Source organism: Gekko japonicus, unplaced genomic scaffold, assembly GCF_001447785.1.
Source record: "Gekko japonicus isolate JY-2015 unplaced genomic scaffold, Gekko_japonicus_V1.1 scaffold29, whole genome shotgun sequence".
In the NCBI taxonomy this organism is placed as follows: domain Eukaryota; kingdom Metazoa; phylum Chordata; class Lepidosauria; order Squamata; family Gekkonidae; genus Gekko; species Gekko japonicus.
Window position 1 is genome coordinate 2,330,298 of NW_015172003.1, and position 18,446 is coordinate 2,348,743.

The 18,446-nt window shown below is 43.3% G+C and overlaps 1 protein-coding gene across 4 annotated transcripts in view; it reads right to left on the reverse strand.

Annotated features, from left to right (window-relative positions):
* The window catches only part of COL17A1 (collagen, type XVII, alpha 1), a 95,452-nt gene that overhangs the window by 1,661 nt on the left and 75,345 nt on the right, over window positions 1–18,446 (reverse strand). For all 4 annotated transcript variants that reach the window (XM_015420124.1, XM_015420127.1, XM_015420126.1 and 1 more), the window contains 10 exons: window positions 14,609–14,722; window positions 12,920–13,048; window positions 11,664–11,741; window positions 10,671–10,799; window positions 8,657–8,746; window positions 7,581–7,691; window positions 6,760–6,903; window positions 3,314–3,679; window positions 1,449–1,577; window positions 1,034–1,096 (listed from right to left, as the gene is read on the reverse strand). In XM_015420124.1, coding sequence (XP_015275610.1) covers window positions 1,034–1,096; window positions 1,449–1,577; window positions 3,314–3,679; window positions 6,760–6,903; window positions 7,581–7,691; window positions 8,657–8,746; window positions 10,671–10,799; window positions 11,664–11,741; window positions 12,920–13,048; window positions 14,609–14,722 — 1,353 coding nt within the window. The remainder of the gene's footprint in view (window positions 1–1,033; window positions 1,097–1,448; window positions 1,578–3,313; window positions 3,680–6,759; window positions 6,904–7,580; window positions 7,692–8,656; window positions 8,747–10,670; window positions 10,800–11,663; window positions 11,742–12,919; window positions 13,049–14,608; window positions 14,723–18,446) is intronic.

An 18,446-nucleotide genomic window follows, 5' to 3' on the forward strand; every position in this document is an offset into this window, starting at 1 on the left:
GAGAAATGTGTTGCATTTCTGCTACCAGGATGTCCTTGTACTGCAGATTCAGACTAAAAGCTCTATGTGTGTAAGGCTGCGATCACACACACTAAATAATTCACTTTCAGTCCACTTTCAGTCCACTTTCAGATTGGATTTTGCCAGTTCACACAGTAAAATCAAGTTGGAAAGTGCATTGAAAGTGGATTATTTAGTGTGTGTGATCACAGCCTCAGACAGAAAGTTAACTCAAGCGCTTCACTGTTCATTTCATGCATATGATGAAGCAGATTGCTTTGTGCAGACACTGCTTTTAAGGTACTCCAGATCTCTGCACTCCTTAGAAGACAAGAATTAAGTTTAGAAATACCAGCATGTCAGGGATTTTACATCTTTCCCCTCACTGTCTTTAAACTCTTACATGGGAGTAAAGTCATCACTCCAAGGCCAATCAACAATATGCTACCAAGGAGTCTTCCCCAATCACTGTCACTAATCTCTACTAGCCTACATAAAAACACACACACATCTGCCGTTATCTGGCTGTAAATGAAGAGAAAATGGATCTGAGTTAAAAGTAAAATGATGATAATTTCCAATAACGTAAGTAATGGTTAAGGTTAAGGTTGTTAACCTCAACCATTGCTGATGTTATTAGAAATTATCATCTCTTTACTTTTGATTCAGATCCATTTTCTCGCAGGACCCTGATGTGATCCCGATATTCAGTAAAAAATCCAGAACCGACTGTTGAATCAACCAAGATTAATTTGCAGGAAAATATTTAAAACCTTACAGTTCAAAAATATAACATGTTAATCTTCGTGGCTTCTGGGCAATCCCATATGACATGTTTGCCTTCACAGAAGATTACTCAATGACATGTTCTACTATAAGTGTGTATTGATAAATATATTCTGAACACTGAAATTACATGATGTAACTTTTCTAGGTTTCCATTTAGTGTGGGTCAAGAGGGGAGGACTGTTGGGCATCTATCTCGGTGTCTTGGATTCTCTAATCTTGGTAGGCATGGCAATCAAATTCTTACCTTTGGGTCCTGGGAATCCCAACTCTCCTTTCTGTCCAGGTGTGCCTGGAATAGTTCCATAAGCTACAGAAAACAAACAAAATAGCATGTCTATGAAGATCTACTACTTATTGCAGCTCTAATAATGCTGTAACTTCAAACAGGAGTCCTGACCAACACTCCTGTGATAAGCTCTGTCCCCTAGGCCCTTTAAAGGAAGTCATTTAGCTCTGCAAACCAAGAAGGTCCAGGACCCTGGCTGAAGCACCTTAGAGAATGAACAGATACTGAGCATATGCATCAGCCTCTTTCAGAGGGCTACAAGGCTTTGTTAGTCTATCTGCAGCTAGGCTACTTTCTACCCAACAAAAGCACAGCTGCAGGTGGAGATAGGCAGTAGTGTCCTATAGTAAGTGACAATCAGGATACCACTTACTTCTGAAGAAATCCATGAGGTCTTCAGTGACGTTTCCATAGGAGGCAAACACTCTGCTGATGCCAGGAGGCCCTGGAGGCCCAGGTGGTCCTTGCATAGTGTAAGTCATGTCCTGGAGGAGCCCTCTGTCTGGAACATTTAAACACAAATTTGAATGGAGCACCAAAAACACAATAGTGGGTGATCCCCCCCCCCAATCTGAAAGAAGATTCAGTCCTGATTCTTTAAAATGCTTGCTCTACAACTGGAAATTTTCCATTTTCTAAAGAGTCAGTACAGAAAGTCTGTCTTCTTAGAGAGTGTTGCTTCCCCCTGTAAATACAAGTTCAAAGTATCCACAAAATTCTGAAGAAGATACAGTGCATGGCTGACACGTTGTGCTTAGCATGGGCATTAATTTGAAGCTAAATCTGATGTAATGTTTGGCATTTATTACTTTTTAAAGTAATCCATTTGGGCACATATATATAGAAAAATTACATCAGATTGGGCTGAACAACAACAACAAAAATCCATTGCAACAACAATCCCAGCTCCAAGAATCTAGGCTCCTGCTCCTGAGATTGTCTCCAGAAAAGTGGACAACTTATTCCAATGCAGCCTTATATCGCTCAATTACATGTTAAGATTTCTTCCATTTTGACATTAAACAATTCTTTTCTGGTGCAAATTTAGCTGCCAGGATCACATCAGCTGGGGGAAACTAAGAGGTACCTATATTCCCCCCCCCCAAAGTAGGCATCTTAGTGATGGCTATTTCTGTTGAGAATATTGTAGGGAAGGAAAATGTTACAGTTCTGTCCACAGCGTTCTTCTTGTTAAAGCAGTCCTGAAGCTAAATTTGCAAAATTAAAAAATGACCTTTAAAATAAATGCAGAAGAAATCATAACTTGTCATTGGACCTTTATAATGGCCCCAAGAGTGTGTATTGCTTTATTCAACTTTAGTTGCATCCTCACATCATTGAACATTGCACTATCATTGGGCTATAGATGATCGTGTAGACAAGCCAGTTCAGTTGCAAACAACTGCTAGAGCTCTATATCTAGCAATGTGCGGAAGCAGCCAGTCTCTGAAATTCTGTGGAATGCTGGTGCTGATAATGCTGGGGCATACCAAGCACAGGACCACTCCTCTATAACCCTTTGAAGATGGCACTATACAATACAAGGACTACTGTGCTTTGATTCCCCCTTTTAGGTAGTGCAATACCACATTGCTGGCCAAAGTCTGTTTCTTGTTTGGTCTATGGGCTAGTTTATAAGTTTAGTCCAGTTGCTGGAACTCAAGAGCTCTTAATTTTAAGTTCCAGTAGCCCTTAATCACATTTTCACATTTGCTAAGCATGTAGCCCAGTCCTAAGAGATTATGTGGATCTGTCACTATGTGCAGAGCTAAAAGCTGAATCCTAGACATGGGTAAGAGCATCACTGGCAACAAAGATGTGGAAAATTGCCAGGCACTTCTTCCACATACAATCCATCATTCTGGGATCCTTATGGGAACTTGTTGCAGTCTTTCTTTGCATTGACTTCAGCTGAAACACAACTTTGTTGTTGTTCAAGCTCCATGTCCCAAATCAGTCCACCATTGCCAGAGATTGTGAAGGCTGATTAAAGAACAAGATGAGTATCGCACCCATACAACAAGCTTATCAAAAACAAAACTGTCCTCACTTCTCCAATATCTTCAGTTATTTCTCTCTACCACCAGTCTGAATATTTTCCCAGAAGCATTCCATATATTTTAATGAAATAGGTAAAATTGGTAGGTTTTAGAGTGTGGTTATTGTTTAGATATTTTTTTTAATTGAAAGTATAGCTGTCCACCCTGAACATTTTAGATAGCACAAGAACAGACTTACTCTGTATACTTTCATACACTCGAACTGCCAACTCATTGTAATCCAATGGTCCACCATATGATCTATATGATCCACCATATGATCCTCCTGCCCCAGTTGATCTCATCTGTGATCCATCTGTGCTCAGAGATTCACCATAAGTTCCACCTGCTCCAAGTGCACCACTGCGTGCTCCATTACTTCCGACTGAACCACCGTATCCCCCTGTGGCATCATAGGATACGTCTGAATTCATGGACCTGCCATAGGATGATTCTGAATTTGTGGCCTCTCTGTAATATCCAGACATAATGCTTCCATCTCCATGTGGTCCAGGTGGCCCTGGTGGCCCAGGAGGACCTCTGATAAAACCACGTATGTCATCACCTACAATAAAAAGTGGGTGTTAATGGCACTGCACTAACCATGAAGGACTCTGGAGACAGAGATAGGTTGCTCTGTTGGAGTGTGGACAGTCATGACTAGTACCAGGGATGGATGGAATATAGGTACTGATCAGCAGTAGTATTCCACTGCAGCAGGAAGGGATCAGCAGTGCTAACTGCTAAAGGCTGGCCATGGTGCACTAATTGAGGTTGTGTTCTGTTCCCACTTGGGTATTGTGGATGAACTAGAAACACTGTACAATAGTTTACAATGATCCATACAACTTGGTAATTTTCAGTTCAGTCTCTGACCTCAGAGTTCAGTAGTAGTGTATATACTTCGCATGCAGAAGGTCCCAGTTTCAGTCTCCAACATCTACATTTAAAACTCAGTTTCAAGTACCAATACCAGGAAACATCTTTCTGCCTTAGAAAGCTGCTGTCAGAGTAGAATTGGGCTAGCTGAACAATGGCCTTAATATCTTCTAGATGTACTGTTGAAGACCCAAACCCTACAAATTGGGTGCTTGTCAAAAACTGCAACAATGTGTAGAGTTTGAGAAGCAAAATATTTAGCTGGGGGCCAATTTATATGATACGGAGAAGGAGAAGAGGAGGAGGAGGAGGAGGAGGAGGAGATTGGATTTATATCCTTCCCTTCACTTGGAGTCTCAGAGCAGTTTACAATCACCTTCTCTTCCCCTCCCCACAACAGACACCCAGTGATGTAGATGGGCCTGAGAGAGCTCTTTTAAGAACTGCTCTTGAGATAACAGTTCTGAGATAACTTTTGTAACTCACCGAAGGTCACGCCAGCAGCTGGCGTGAAGGAGTGGGGAATCAAACCCATTTCTCCCAGGTTAGAGTCCGTACTCTTAACCACTACACCAAACCGGCTGTCTTGTGGCCTACATGTATATGCACTAGGAGCTCTGTGCCTCCCAGTGTATAAGGGTGTGTACTCCAGTCACAACAGTGGCACACCGGAGAACCCCCTTCTCCAAATGTACTGCTGCTGTAATTGGAATACAGCGCCTGAAAACTCGGAAGGCATGGAACGCCTGGTGCATGTGCAATACTAAATCCTTCCGCTGGCCATGATGGATTTCTATCATGTGAATTGATCCTGGGAACACGTAGGAAGAGGAGGATAGTGGCTTGCTCTTGGCTTCCTCCCTCTCATTCTCCTCCTATTTATTGCAGTCACTGGCCAAAGGTCACCCAGTGAGCCTCAGAACAGATTGGGGATTTGACTTGGGTCTTTTAGGCTGTGGTCAGACATGCCTTTAGATCTGACTTAGCTGCAAATGCCTGATAGATCTAAAGTGCACGATCAGACAGCAACATCTAGGAAAGGTCCTGCAGTTGTTGGCAACGCATGCTGCCTTGCCACAGAAATGTAGTTACAAGACACCAGGGAAAGTCCAGTCCTAACACTTGCTGATGAGTCAAAGACAGGTTTTTTCCTAGTCTTATCACTCAGGCGCACACTCAGGCCATCGGGATGGACTGCTTGGTCCATCCTGACTGGGCGCCATTCCCCCCCCGCCGCTGCTTAGCAATATGCATATAACCACATAGTTAGTCTATGGAGAGCTCTGTGCATGGGGCTTCAATTCCTTGTTTATGTGCATGCACACAAAAAGGCAAACCTCCCACCACCACTCGCCTGAACATGCTGTCTGATTGCCCAGTGATGGGCTGCATCCGCAGCAAAATGGATTATACTGGGATGTGTGATCAAGCAACTCCATGCCAAATACCAATCAATGGAATAGGAGCGCTTCCAGACCACACCAAATGGCACATCTCACCACAGCCTTAGATCCTAGTCTGACACTCTAATTGTTACACTATACTGGCTCTTACGAGCAGCCAGTGTGATGCAGTGATAAAAAAGGCTAATGCAATCTTGGGGTGTATCAACAGAGGCATAATATCCAAATCACAAGATGTCATAGTCCTGCTGTACACTGCATTGGTCAGGCCCCACCTGTGTGCTGTTCTGGAGGCCTCACTTCAAAAAGGATGTGGACCGAATGGAGCTGGTGCAGAGGAGAGCGATGAGGATGATCAGGGGCCTGGAGACCAGGCCCTATGAGGAAAGGCTGAGGGACTTGGGAATGTTCAGTCTGGAGAAGAGGAGGCTGACGGGGGACATGGTTGCTCTCTTCAAGTATTTGAAGGGCTGTCACTTAGAGGAGGGCTATCACTTAGAGGATAGGACTCGCAATAATGGGTTTAAATTAAGGGCAGGAAGGTACTGGCTGGATATTAGGAAAAACTTTTTTACAGTAAGAGTTGTTCAACAGTGGAATCAGCTGCCTAGGGAGGTGGTGAGCTCCCCCTCCCTGGCAGTCTTTAAGCAGTGGCTGGACAAACACTCATCAGGGATGCTCTAGGCTGATCCTTCATTGTGCAAGGGGTTGGACTAGATAGCCTGTATGGCCCCTTCCAACTCTGTGATTCTATGATTCTACTGATGTCTTCCAGAACACTGGCAATGCCAGGGAGCTTAGAATAACTTCCTAAGATTATCCTTGGAGGCAAACAGCAAACTAGCAGGGATTTATTTTAAAAAGTAGTCTGCTATGTACATATGGTATGTATATTGTTGCACAAAACTAACCAGGTTTAACTCTTGTTTAAATATATCATCCCATAGTTTACATGAATGTAACCATGTAGGCACCATAGCAACAGCAATTCAGGGTCATGTACAAGATAGTACCCACAGAAGAGTCAGTTTTTGGAAATACTTTGTTGAGGGGGGTGTCATTCTGAAGAAGTGGTGGTACCCCCATTATTCTAGCCTTTTGCCTCCCGTTAAAGAAGCACAAATTAAATGATCTCTTCCATAAATGTGACTTCCAAATAAAGAAAACTTATGAGTCCTCCTTAAAATAAAACCATAATGAACACTTTCAGTTTTTCACTAGGATAACAGCTGGAGTATGTATTTCTCAGCTGCTAAAAACAGTATGAGATCATCCCTAGGCAGAGAGCCAGGATGAGGCCCAGACCTAGCATTTTAGGAAAAGCAACATCTGACGATCACAAACAGAATGAAAAGGGTCTTACTAGTAAGGTACTGGATCAATTCACTTCTGAACTCATCGGTCCAAATCTTGTTACCATAGGACTCAAGGCCAGTTCCTGAAAAGCCTGGGGGTCCTGGGGGTCCCTGTGGCCCCGGGGGTCCAGGAATTGTGGAGTACCCTGCATCTGAGAGCAAAAAGAAGAGATTGTTTTAATTAAACAATTAACTTTTGGTAGAGGGGCTACACTTTGTATGCAGATAGAGTAGGGTCCCTCTTTTGCACCTGTAGCTAAATAATTTTGGGTAGCGGGTGCTGATAAAGGTCCCTCCTTGCCCCAGGCCTGGAGAGCTGCTACCAGCCAGAGCAGACAACAGTGAGACCAGTGGACCAATGGTCTGTCTTAGTGTAAAGATCGCTATATGTTCAACATTCAGCAAGGATCTCTCAAGGATATTTTTAATTAGAATATAGCCTACTACACTCTGTTAAAAGCCACCATTGTTTCTTAATATGATTTTCATGGAATGTTAAGACAGTACTTGCAAAATGGTTGGACAGACAAAACCAAAATTATAAAATAACGCTCCTTCAGATGGTCCAAGATGGGATTCGGCCACTGATGGTTTCATTGGCCCAGCAGAATTTTGGACTACTGATCCATCATGCTCCATTGCTCCATCTTCCTTTCCCATCTGGATGTCATAATGTTGGGGAGCACTAGGTTGTTGTGCGAGGAACAGCATGTGGCTAAATTTCCATTTTCTATCCTAGAATGCCATGCAGATTTTCCTCCTGTGATGGCTTAGGCTCCTACCTGACACTACAAGAATATAGCATACGGCAGACTCTATTACTTCTTACTTTGCAAGTATGTGAAGATACCCTGTGCAGTGAGGGTAGAAAGAGAGCTGCCTGGAACTCCCGGTGGGCCTGGGGGACCAGGTGGCCCTACGATGCCACTGAACTCTGAGGCTGAAAGAACAAAGGAAATGAATGAGTGAAACACTAACTGCTGTCCTCTACGCCATCTAGGCAAGGCACTTCTGTCCCCCCCATTACTCCCCACCCAGTCTCCCTGGCAGAACCACCATCATTTACACAAAAGGCTCCCCCTGTTATTTGTGTGTATGGATGTGAAGATTAGGCAAATGAAAGAAGCAAATGAAAGATTAGGCAAACGAAAGAAAGAATAGTTAGGATGATCCACTTTGTACTCCTGGATTAAACTTCTGCTGTTTGTAGGTGGCTAAAAGCAACGACAGGGCACAAATGTCCTTTGAAAGCTGAGATGCAACTGCCCATTTTAATCTCTAGCCACCTGCTTCCAATGACTGAGGTGAACCTGAATTAAGGAGACCTAAATATGTGGATCTATACTGGAGTGAAAGAGAAGGGAAGAATGAGACAATTAACCATCAGTTCTTGCTGGCAGCCCCAGTGTGAGACGTCCTTGTCTTATGTTTGCCTGCACATATGTATGACCGGGGTAATTTCCTGCAGGAGCACACAGGAGTGGAGCTCCGGCAATAAAGAGCCCAGGGGGCGGGCACATGCAACAAGCCCCAGCCCCTGCTCCCAGCAGCCCTCAGTCAGAGCAAGAAGCAGCCAGGTAAGTTGCAGAGCCCCCCCCGCCCCCCCCGATCCAAAACAGTCCAGTGGCACCTTTAAGACCAAGTTTTATTCAGGTAGGAGCTCTCCCTCTGTGAGGACAGAATTGCACGTTCCCCCCCCCCAATAGCTAGCAATCCAAAACAGTCCAGTGGAGCCTATGTGGTGGGTGTTGCCTTCTGACAAACTTCCGGTGATGTCAGGGGGTGTGGCCTATGCAAATAAGTTATGCTAATGTGTTATGCTAATGAGCTCCTGCACCTCTTTTTCTACGAAATGACCCCTGTGTATGACCCACCAAGATAGCTTGAAAGGACTGCAAGGCATACCTTGGAGCAAGGCTAAGATGTCACCACGAGACGCCCCTGGCAGACCAGGAGGACCTGCAGGGCCAGGAAGCCCAATGCCAATTCCTGAACCTAGAATGTTAACAAATGAAAGGCTGTAAGAGATCTGGAAAATGAAATGTTTTGTAGATTTGAATAAGAAATATGGAAAAGAAGGTTATACGTTGCCCATAATTCACAGAGTGTGGGATCACACTGTAGACAGAATGTTAACAACATAACAGTGGAATTGCTTCAGTCTTACTTAACTTCTCCTTACAACAGGTGAATATGACTCTGGCTTGACCTTGACACTGAGGTAAACTCTGGTATTCTTTGTAGAAAGAATTTCTTCACATCTTTGCTTTATGTAAATAATTGGACCACATGACAAAAAGACAAGTCCTTTATGCATTTTTAGCCACTGAAAGCCAAATCTATTATGTTTTTATGGCCCATTTTGTTTGGTTACTTCCAGGCCGTGGGCCAAGAGGTTCTACTTACTACTCTAATTCATAGCCTTATTCTGGGAATATATTCTGATTAGTGCACTGAAGTAATAAAGGTGATAGAAGCTTGTTGAGAGCATCTTTGTAAAATGACCATCAGGGTGAACTGGTCACCCTGGGATAGTTCCCGTTGGGCTCACTGGCAACAAGGAGAAAGCAGAGCCAAACTCCAATAGTTTTGATAGCACAGCTGTGGCCATTCAGCTCAGCTGATTGGCAGAGATGCAGAAGAAGATGATGGCTTAACTGACACACATTGTTCGTCAGGTTGGAGCCAAGCGGCCCCTAGCCCTGGCTCACAGCACAGCATGGGCCTAGTGTTTTCCTGGGTCATTTTAACTCCCCAGTCCATCCCTGAAGTCCATTTTCAAAGCAGTTCTGTAGCACCATGGACACTTGCAAAACCTAATTTATGAGTGACTCAACATTACCACATGAGCCACAATCCAAAACTGATGGACACATGTTCTCTGGATAAGGTACAATCTCTATTTCCTTCTGACAAATGCTGTGAACTAACAAGTCAAGATATATTTTTAATTTATGGATTATTTATGAATTATTTTGTGCAGATGGAAATCAAGAATTGTCTTATCACTGACTATCTTATGGCAGGACGTGCTTTATGGTTCTTAGAAACACCTTTCTAGCCCAGTAATGGTCTGAAATAGATACTTGGGCTTGGATCCCATGAACTGCCAGAAGAACGTGCTAATGGTCCAGAATCTTTCCCATCCTCCCCTCTTCCAGAGCCTTTCCAAGCCTGGGAAAATGTATTCCTGGGGTCAAAAGGCTAGCATGTTCTAACAGTTCAAGGGTCAGATGGCTGCAGTGGGGAAAGGGAAAAGAACAAGATCAGCCTTTCTGCCTCAGGCATGAGTGGAGCTTTGCTCATGAAAGAGAAAGGAGCAATTTTGCCCCTTCCCCTCCCCATTGCAGCCACCCAACCCACATGGGCTATTAGTAAGTGGGGATCCCTCCATCCAGGGAATAAACTTTCCTGGTATTGAAAAGGCCTCCTGGAAGAGGAGAGGGCAGAGAACATCATATGATTCTTGTACTCACATACAGCAGAATACAACCCTTAGAATGTTTCATATCAAATGTTGCTGCAGTACAACTTCACAACCAGCGGGTTTATGCTGATGCTGTAAGCCAATTTTCAATACAACAATGAGGGCCAGCCAGAACACACTACAGTGAGATACAGCAAAACTTTGTCAAGTAAAAATACTGGATAGTATCAGATGGGTGAACTATAATCATGGCATGAGTGAAAGCCCCTTACATTTTCAGCATCCCATACATTTCTGCACCACGGAGCCTGTTACATCAATCCAACTGTACACACAATATCTGGTAGTAAACTTTTATGATAGGATAGCATGGATAAATAGTATAGCAAGACTGATAGAGCCACACACAGAATGCTAGCAGGGATATTTGCATAAGTAACAGAATAATAGCTATGCATATTTATGGGGATAAGTTCTAAAAGGAATTTTTACTAGTCATGTAGTTGACAACTCGTCTGGTTAATTCATCATAGTCCAGTGACACAGATAAGCCATCTCCTCCCATTCCGGGTGGCCCAGGGGGACCTGGAGGCCCAATTAATAGTTGACGGACATCTTCTCCTTAAAAAGATAAGAAAAATCAATATTTAACTTTTCTGATTTGCTGGTTTGAATAAAAATTAATTAGCAGAAACAGGAGGTTTTCCTAAAATGCAAGGATCTACTTCTAACCCAAGAAATCAACACTTTGTATGTTTTTATGTGTGCTTAACTTCTAGCAAGGCTCACCCAAGCTTGCAATTTGTATTGGCCATCATGTTGGTACCAAGAAAATTAATTAATTCAGAGAGAATCTCCATTGCATGAAGCAGCTTCTTCCTATCTGAGACTATGGGAATAGGAAATACTGAACCAATTTCTAGAAGCCATCCCATAGCCAGAAATGTTGTGGAGGTGCACCTAAGGGTACATGGGCAAAGACCATTGTACGACAATTGAAAATAGCAAAAACTTGAATATAAGTAATCAAATCTTCTTGAAATTACTTAGTGAAAATTATTATACCAAGCAAGTTTCCCCATGTGCCAAATATGCTTATGCTGGAAAAATGAACCATGTGCCATGGACATACAAATTTATTATCAAACTACAGCATGTACATGTTGCTAGCCAGGTAACTATAGATAGCCATGAGTATAATCCAGCAACTGAAGCAAACAATTTCTAAAATTGCAGTACATGCAGTGTCAGGAAAGTGAAGATAATCAAAAGTGCTTCCCTTGGCTGTCAGTCATCCTAGTATCTCCTTCTTCACTGACCAGAATGTTGGAAGGTAGGACCAGGTATCCTTCTTACTTAGAAATACACTAGCAAATTATTTTGTTTAACAGTAACCCTATAAATACACATTTTCCTTGTATCTCATTAAGTATAAAGAATATTGCATGATGCTAAATCCTTGTAGTCTTTGAGCTATCCACTTACTCTGTAGCATGGCACGGAGGTCATCATAAAATGTTGTTGATGAGGATGAATGGGAAGATGTCCAAGAGACACCTAAAGCTAGAAGAAGAGAAATACTCAGAGACTGACACAGACAGACACAAACAAAAAGGAAGACTGGTAGGGAAATGTCAAACATAACAATAAAAACAAAAGGCCAAAAATGATGCAAGTTGCTGAAAGTGTTTAACTCCAGAACTCTGCTCCCCCATGGTAGAAGAACATAATGTTAGTACCATGGTTTTGTGTGTGGATTGATATCTTGCCTATGACACTGAAAATGTCTACTCTATAAACAGTGATGGGCTATGTGACTAATCGGTGGCTCTGTACTTTTATTTGTGGCCTTCCCCAGTCAGTGTCAGTCCCCAGTGTACAACATTGGCAGGCATGTATCTTCCATGTACTGTAATGTCATTCACTAGAAACTTGTGTTTCTAAGGCCTCTAATACATCTGGCCACTGAATCTGGAAAAGGGATCTAAGGGCATAATCCAGCAAAGGAAGTTGTTAGGTTCCATTGTTACCAGCAGAACTAAAGTTCACCATTAAATTATTAGAACTGCAATCCTATCCACATTTCCTTAGGAAAGGATCTCATGAATTCTGGGGGACTTCTCAGTAAACACACATAGGATCAGGCTTTTATTTCAATGCAATTTAGTCTTAATATTATCTGAATGTATCAAACGTATGTTGCACCTGGTTTTGCCAAACCTTAGCCACATGGAATGGCTCCAAAGAAATTGTGAGGTATTCTTCTACAGAGTACTTAGAGCTTTTCATACAACTAGTAGCCTTTTCATATTGAACATGTGCTTTAACTTTTTTAAAAAGCAAGGATAGCCCAAAATTAATTGAAAAGCAGTACAGAGGTGCCATGGATTTCAGGAAAACAGGGGAATATGGTGCAGAAGGAACCCCTACTGGAGTCTGGTACTACACCAAAAGACCCCCACAAAGAAGGTTCACTAACACCAAAAGCCTATGACTGCTGCAGAACAAGATGGCCAGAAGACTGGAAAATGTTAGGGTCTTCCTGATGGCCCAAATCTCAAATGAAAGGACACAAGACTGTGACAAAACTAGAGGCAAATGCTGGTAGAGGCTTTTTGCAAGAAAGTGACATCTCTCATGAACAGGAGAATCGTAAATTCTGTTTTCTCTTATGTTCTGTTTTATGGATGAAGGCCTAACTGGAGGAACAGAAACTTGGTTGGTAGAAATAGGACGCTTACCGGACATGTGGCTCATAACATGACGGGCCAGTTTTCCATAGTCTAAAGATTCTTCATCAATGGTAACAGTTCCTGGAAGACCTGGAGGACCTGGTGGGCCTTGAGGTGCAACCAGATAACGCCCATCCCCTAATTAAGTAGAAGCATGAAGTTAAATCATTACAAAAATGGATAGGTGTTATGGTTACATTAATTCCTGATTCTTCAACAGCTCTACTGGAACAATATTGGTAAACCATGCACGTTCGTGTTAATCCCTCACTTCTCTTCATCCTCTCAGAATAAGGTGTCAGAGAAAGGCATGGGTAGAATATTTTGAGAGCCAGACTCTGAAGATCAAACAAATGGATCACTTTGATTTATTTCATTAACTTTATCTGAAAATAACCCCAGGTCTTCTCATTTCCTAAACAAGAATCTTATACTTATACCAATAAAATAGTCTGTTACACACAAACTTTGGGGGGAGGGGCTGTTATCTAGTGGTTCAGCACAATACTTTGCAAATGCAATATCCTATTTTTTATTTTGGCACTTGCACTTCAGCCTCTCAGGTTGGTAGCATGACTGGAAATGCCTCTGCTTGAAACACTGAAGAATCACTGTCTGACTCTGTACGTTAAGTATTGGGCTAGATTTAATGCTGCTGGGTTTTGTAACTTTCATATAAACAGATGCCAAGACACCAAGGAGCTAATTTTTGGTTGTTCTGTGTCTTTAAGTGTTTATATTACCTGAAATTACAATATTGGACCTGCATTCACATCTATGTGCAAAGCACCATGCATGATGAACACATATACCCATTCTCAATATAAAGTGGTATAGAGTTAACAATAAAACTATATATATGAGTGTTCAACGAAAACAATTCATTGCTCTACAGATATGAACACTTTGGATTCTTTACAACTATTAGAGTATGTTTTGCTAGTTCTAAAAGACAAAATTGGGTTGTTTGCCACTTTATTCAACATCTTTTAAAAATGCCTTTATTTTATTCAGTTTATGTATTACAATTAATCTTGGCAGCCAAGTTGAAATCTGATAGCCAATTTAAAAGGTAAATGTGACAAGTCATATCTTAAAAGAGAAACTGAAGAACAGTGGCCCTCGTTTCAGATGTCCTTCAACTTCCCCAACTAGTGGAGCACCAGCCAACCTATAGCTTCCTTGCTACTGAGAGGGCTCAGGAGTGATCTGTGATCTGGAACATGTGAAAGACAAGCCAAAAGCCAGAGTCTGCACTGCACAGAATAAGAATGTAAAGGAAAGTAGTGAAATTCTGTTGTGGTCATCTTTTTAAAATATGCCTCTCCATTAAAAACAACTTTTTGGATATAAAAAATTAGCAGACCATGTGAAAAATCTAGTCCAGCTTCTTCCTGAAGTCGCAGCTTATTACATATTGGGTACATTTTCCCTAGAGGATGTTAAGCTATGTAACACCCCCACACACACACACACTCCAGAATTCAGCCATCCGCATTCTGCATAATATATCGATCAGCATTTAAGCACTCCAAAAGTACACAGGCTCCAGACTGACCTACGTTCTCCCAGCCATCCCCAGAGGCATTTGCTGCTGACACTGCCAAGGGACAGCTCATAATAGTAGCATCATCAGTAGAAGGCAAAAACAACAACATGGCCTTGTGAAAGGTAGTCAAGACTCTTGCGGGTACTCACTCTGCAGGTAGTCAGCAACATACTGCTGGATCTCTTGCACTGAACCAGCTCCTAGTCCAGGTAGTCCAGGAGGACCTGGGGGACCTGGAGGGCCCTGAGAAACTCTTGATCCAGCTGCAGAAGTAAATCATACATTTAAAAAAGCAAGAACAGAGCCAGACCGTTGCACTGAAAGCACATCCTGTTGACACGTATGGCAAAACTGCACATTGCAAAGACAATATACTTCCACAGCCCATGTTTGCCTCCTTAGGGTCATGTGTGTATGTGTATGAGGGTTTGGTATTTGCAGGGAAGAATCAATGGATTGATGAGCATGAGGTATGTTTAACTTTTCCTGAATCTGCCTGTTCTCCCACACACACACACACCAGTGTTCCTCTGGCATTCTTTGGCTGAGTGGTTTCCCCCCAGCCATGCTCCGATGCCTTACTGTAGAGGAAAATGACTGGGGGGAAGGCAGCCACTGCAAATCTGCAGGGTAGAATCAGTGCCACAAGAATAGTTAAGCATTCCTTTCACCCACTGACTCCATCTGCAAATGCTTCTCCATCTCTGCAATTCATGTTAATGACCAGACAATATGTTTGGGAAGCACATGTTAGTATCATGAATGATACATATCTTTGTCCACAGATGGCTATTTATTTGCTGTCCACACCTAGTAAAACGGTCCTTTTCCTTACAGTGGTCTAGGCTTTGAAGTTGTATGATTGTTAACTGAGGGTCCCACCAAGTATACAGTCCAAAGCAGCACTGCACCAAATTTTCTGACCACTTTCTTTTCAAAGATCAGTACAAGGACAGAGATTACAAGGATATACTACAGATGTAAGGGCTACTTTCAGATATATTATCTATAGCTGTAGTTTACCAAATCCGCAGTCACAAATGTTGAAAAGTATGTGACAGAGAAGTAAATATCGTGGGAATCTTAGGTTTCATTTTTAGGTGGGGAAAGTGTCTTAGCCATTACGGTTTAATAAATATGTTTGTAACATTGCAAGTAGCATCTGGTGATAGTCGACATCCAAGTATGTGTTTTAGGGTTGTCAGCTCTGGATTAGGAATCTCCTGATTTAGGGTTGCCAGCTCTGGTTTGGAAAATACTTGGAGACTTTGGGGATGGATCTGGGAGAGGGTGGGTTTGGGGAGGGGAGGGGCCTCAGCATGGTACAATGCCATTGAGTCCACCCTTCAAAGCAGCCATTTTCTCCAGGGGAGCTGATCTCTGTCAGCTGGAGATTAGTAGTAAAAGCGGGAGATCTCCAGGGCCTACCTGGAGGCTGGCAACCCTATGGAGATTTGGGGGTGGAGCCTGGGAAGTGACGTAGGGGGGGTATAATCCCATAGAGTATAATGCTAAAGTTACCCTTTTCTCTAGGGGAGAAACTGGAGATCAATTGTAATTCTGGGATTGGTGGCTGGCAACCTTAAGTTGTGTCTGCATTCATCACATGTTTGCCATGGGGACTTGCAGCAAGACATAAGCATTAGTGCATGTGCTGCACCCCAGTGGGCCAAATAACACCATCCTGGGCAGTTTCAGGCTGGGAAAGTGACACAAGGAGGAAGGCAGAAGCCTCTCTTTCCCCTACAGTCCTGATCTGAATCTGGCCTGCACAATACTTCTGAACTGAGTTCCTCAGATCTATTGTACAGCTATAAGTTCCCGTGGCATGTGTGTGGTAGATGTAACATCTAGTTTGGATCTCAGAGGTTGGGGGGAGGGGTCTGAGCAGACCTCTGAGTGGTCAACAGGCAGGGCTTCAGAATTCTGCATAGCTCTTCATTCCTCCTTGCAGACAAGAGAATAGAATAAACTATGAAAACTAAACAAATGCATGCAAATTTTCAAAATGTATTCAAGCCACAAAGTCTATGGCTTTGTACCTGTCCGAGGTCCCACGCCTCCTGAAACCTCACCCTCTCTAGGCTCCATCCCTCACATCTCCAGGAATTTCCCACCTGGAGTTGGCAACCCTAACTCCTTCCCAGCCAATCATCAACCTACCTTTATTTCCCCCTCACTCTTCAGCTTTCCACCTCCCATACACCTGCAGCCTCTCCCATGCTCTGAAGCCCTGACTGCTACGTCACATTGGCTGTCATATGGGGGCCACCTCAGCAGCATAAAAAGATACAGAGCCCACCATTTTCTCCAGGGGAACTGATCTCTGCCACCTGGAGATTGGACACATTTTACCTCAGAACAACAAAACTGTTTAGAATGTTAGAGGCAAAAGCCAATCAAGTCGCATATGCAAACGACCTCTGTGTTCCGAGGCAGAGGCCAATGAGGCTACATATGCAAATAACCTCTGTGTTCTGACTGGCTATGGGGGGGGGACATCAAAATGTTTACAATGTTGGAAGCAGGACTTAGGCAAAGCAGCCAGTGGATAGGGAGACCCTCTGAATGACAGATCAGAGAGCGAACTGATTTTGGAGCGTGTGGAATGTTCTAGAGAAGTGCCACCACCATTCGGCTTTTATTTATAAGGGAGATTCCCAGAAGGTTTTCCATCCAGATACTGCCCAGGCCTAAACTACGTTAGCTTCAGCAAGCTTTCTGAATTATATACCCCTGACCCCACCATATCCTGGGTAATGGCATAAATTTATTCACACAGTTAATGGATTTAAGTTTTTTAAAAACTTAATTTATACCCAGCCTTTCTCCCCAGTGGGGGACCCAAAGCAGCTTAAATCATTCTCCTCTCCTCCCACTGTGAGGAAGATTAGGGTAAGAGTGTGTTGACTAGGGATGGAATATGTTGACTAGGGATGGAGGTTTGTCCCAGTTTGTGGGGTCACACAAACCTTTATTTACCAAATCCCATTTACCAAACTGGTTCATTTTGTGAGGTTCATGATATGGGGGGGGGAGATCTGAGATCTTCCCTCCCTCCTTTCTGCTGGAGACAGCTCCCTGAGGCCAGCAGAATGAAAGGGGGGGGGAGATCTGAGATTTCCCTCCCTCCTTTCTGTTGGCGGTGGCTCCCCAAGGCCAGCAGAATGGAAGGAGGGAGAAGATCTTGCAAAAGCCATTTAAAGGGAATGTTCCCTTTAAATGGATTTTGCAGGCCACGCCATACATAAGTCCACCCCCCCCGTTGCTTTGACATTAATTTATTAGTGCCAGTGTGTCTACTGCACAAACCACTGACATGAACTGCACAAACCTCTGAGAAAAACACGGAGGTTCGTTGGAGGTTCATTGTGGGCACGATCGTACAAACCTCGGCTCATGAACCACGAACTGGGCAATGTTCGTCATGAAATTAGGTTCATGATGAGGTTCGGGCCCATTCCTAGTGCTGACTGGCCTATGGTCTCCCAACAAGCTACTATGGCAGAGTGGGGATTCAAACCTTGGTCACCCAGATTCTAGTCCAACATTCTAACCACTATGCCACAATGGGTGTGAATTGCACCTCTGGTCTTTGACCCAAGTAAAGGTAAAGGTTCCCTTGCTCGAAAGCCAGTCGAATCTGACTCTAGGGTTGCGGTGCTCATCTCCGTTTCAAAGTCGAAGAGCCAGCGCTGTCCGAAGACGTTTCCGTGGTCATGACTGAACACCAAGGCGCACTGAACGCTTTGACCCAAGACTCTTATGTTATTTTCTCATGAAGGAGTCACACAATATTTCAGTGTGGTTTAGCTCTAGCGAAGCTCTAATAGTTGTGTATTATTCAGAGGTGTACATTACGTAAATCTAGGGCAATTTCGCACTAGAGCTGCCTCGTGGCGCAGCCACCGTTTGGCCCAACACAAACATGTTAATTTCACACCTGAAGCTGCGGGGCTGCATTTTGACTCGCGGCTTTGCCTGATT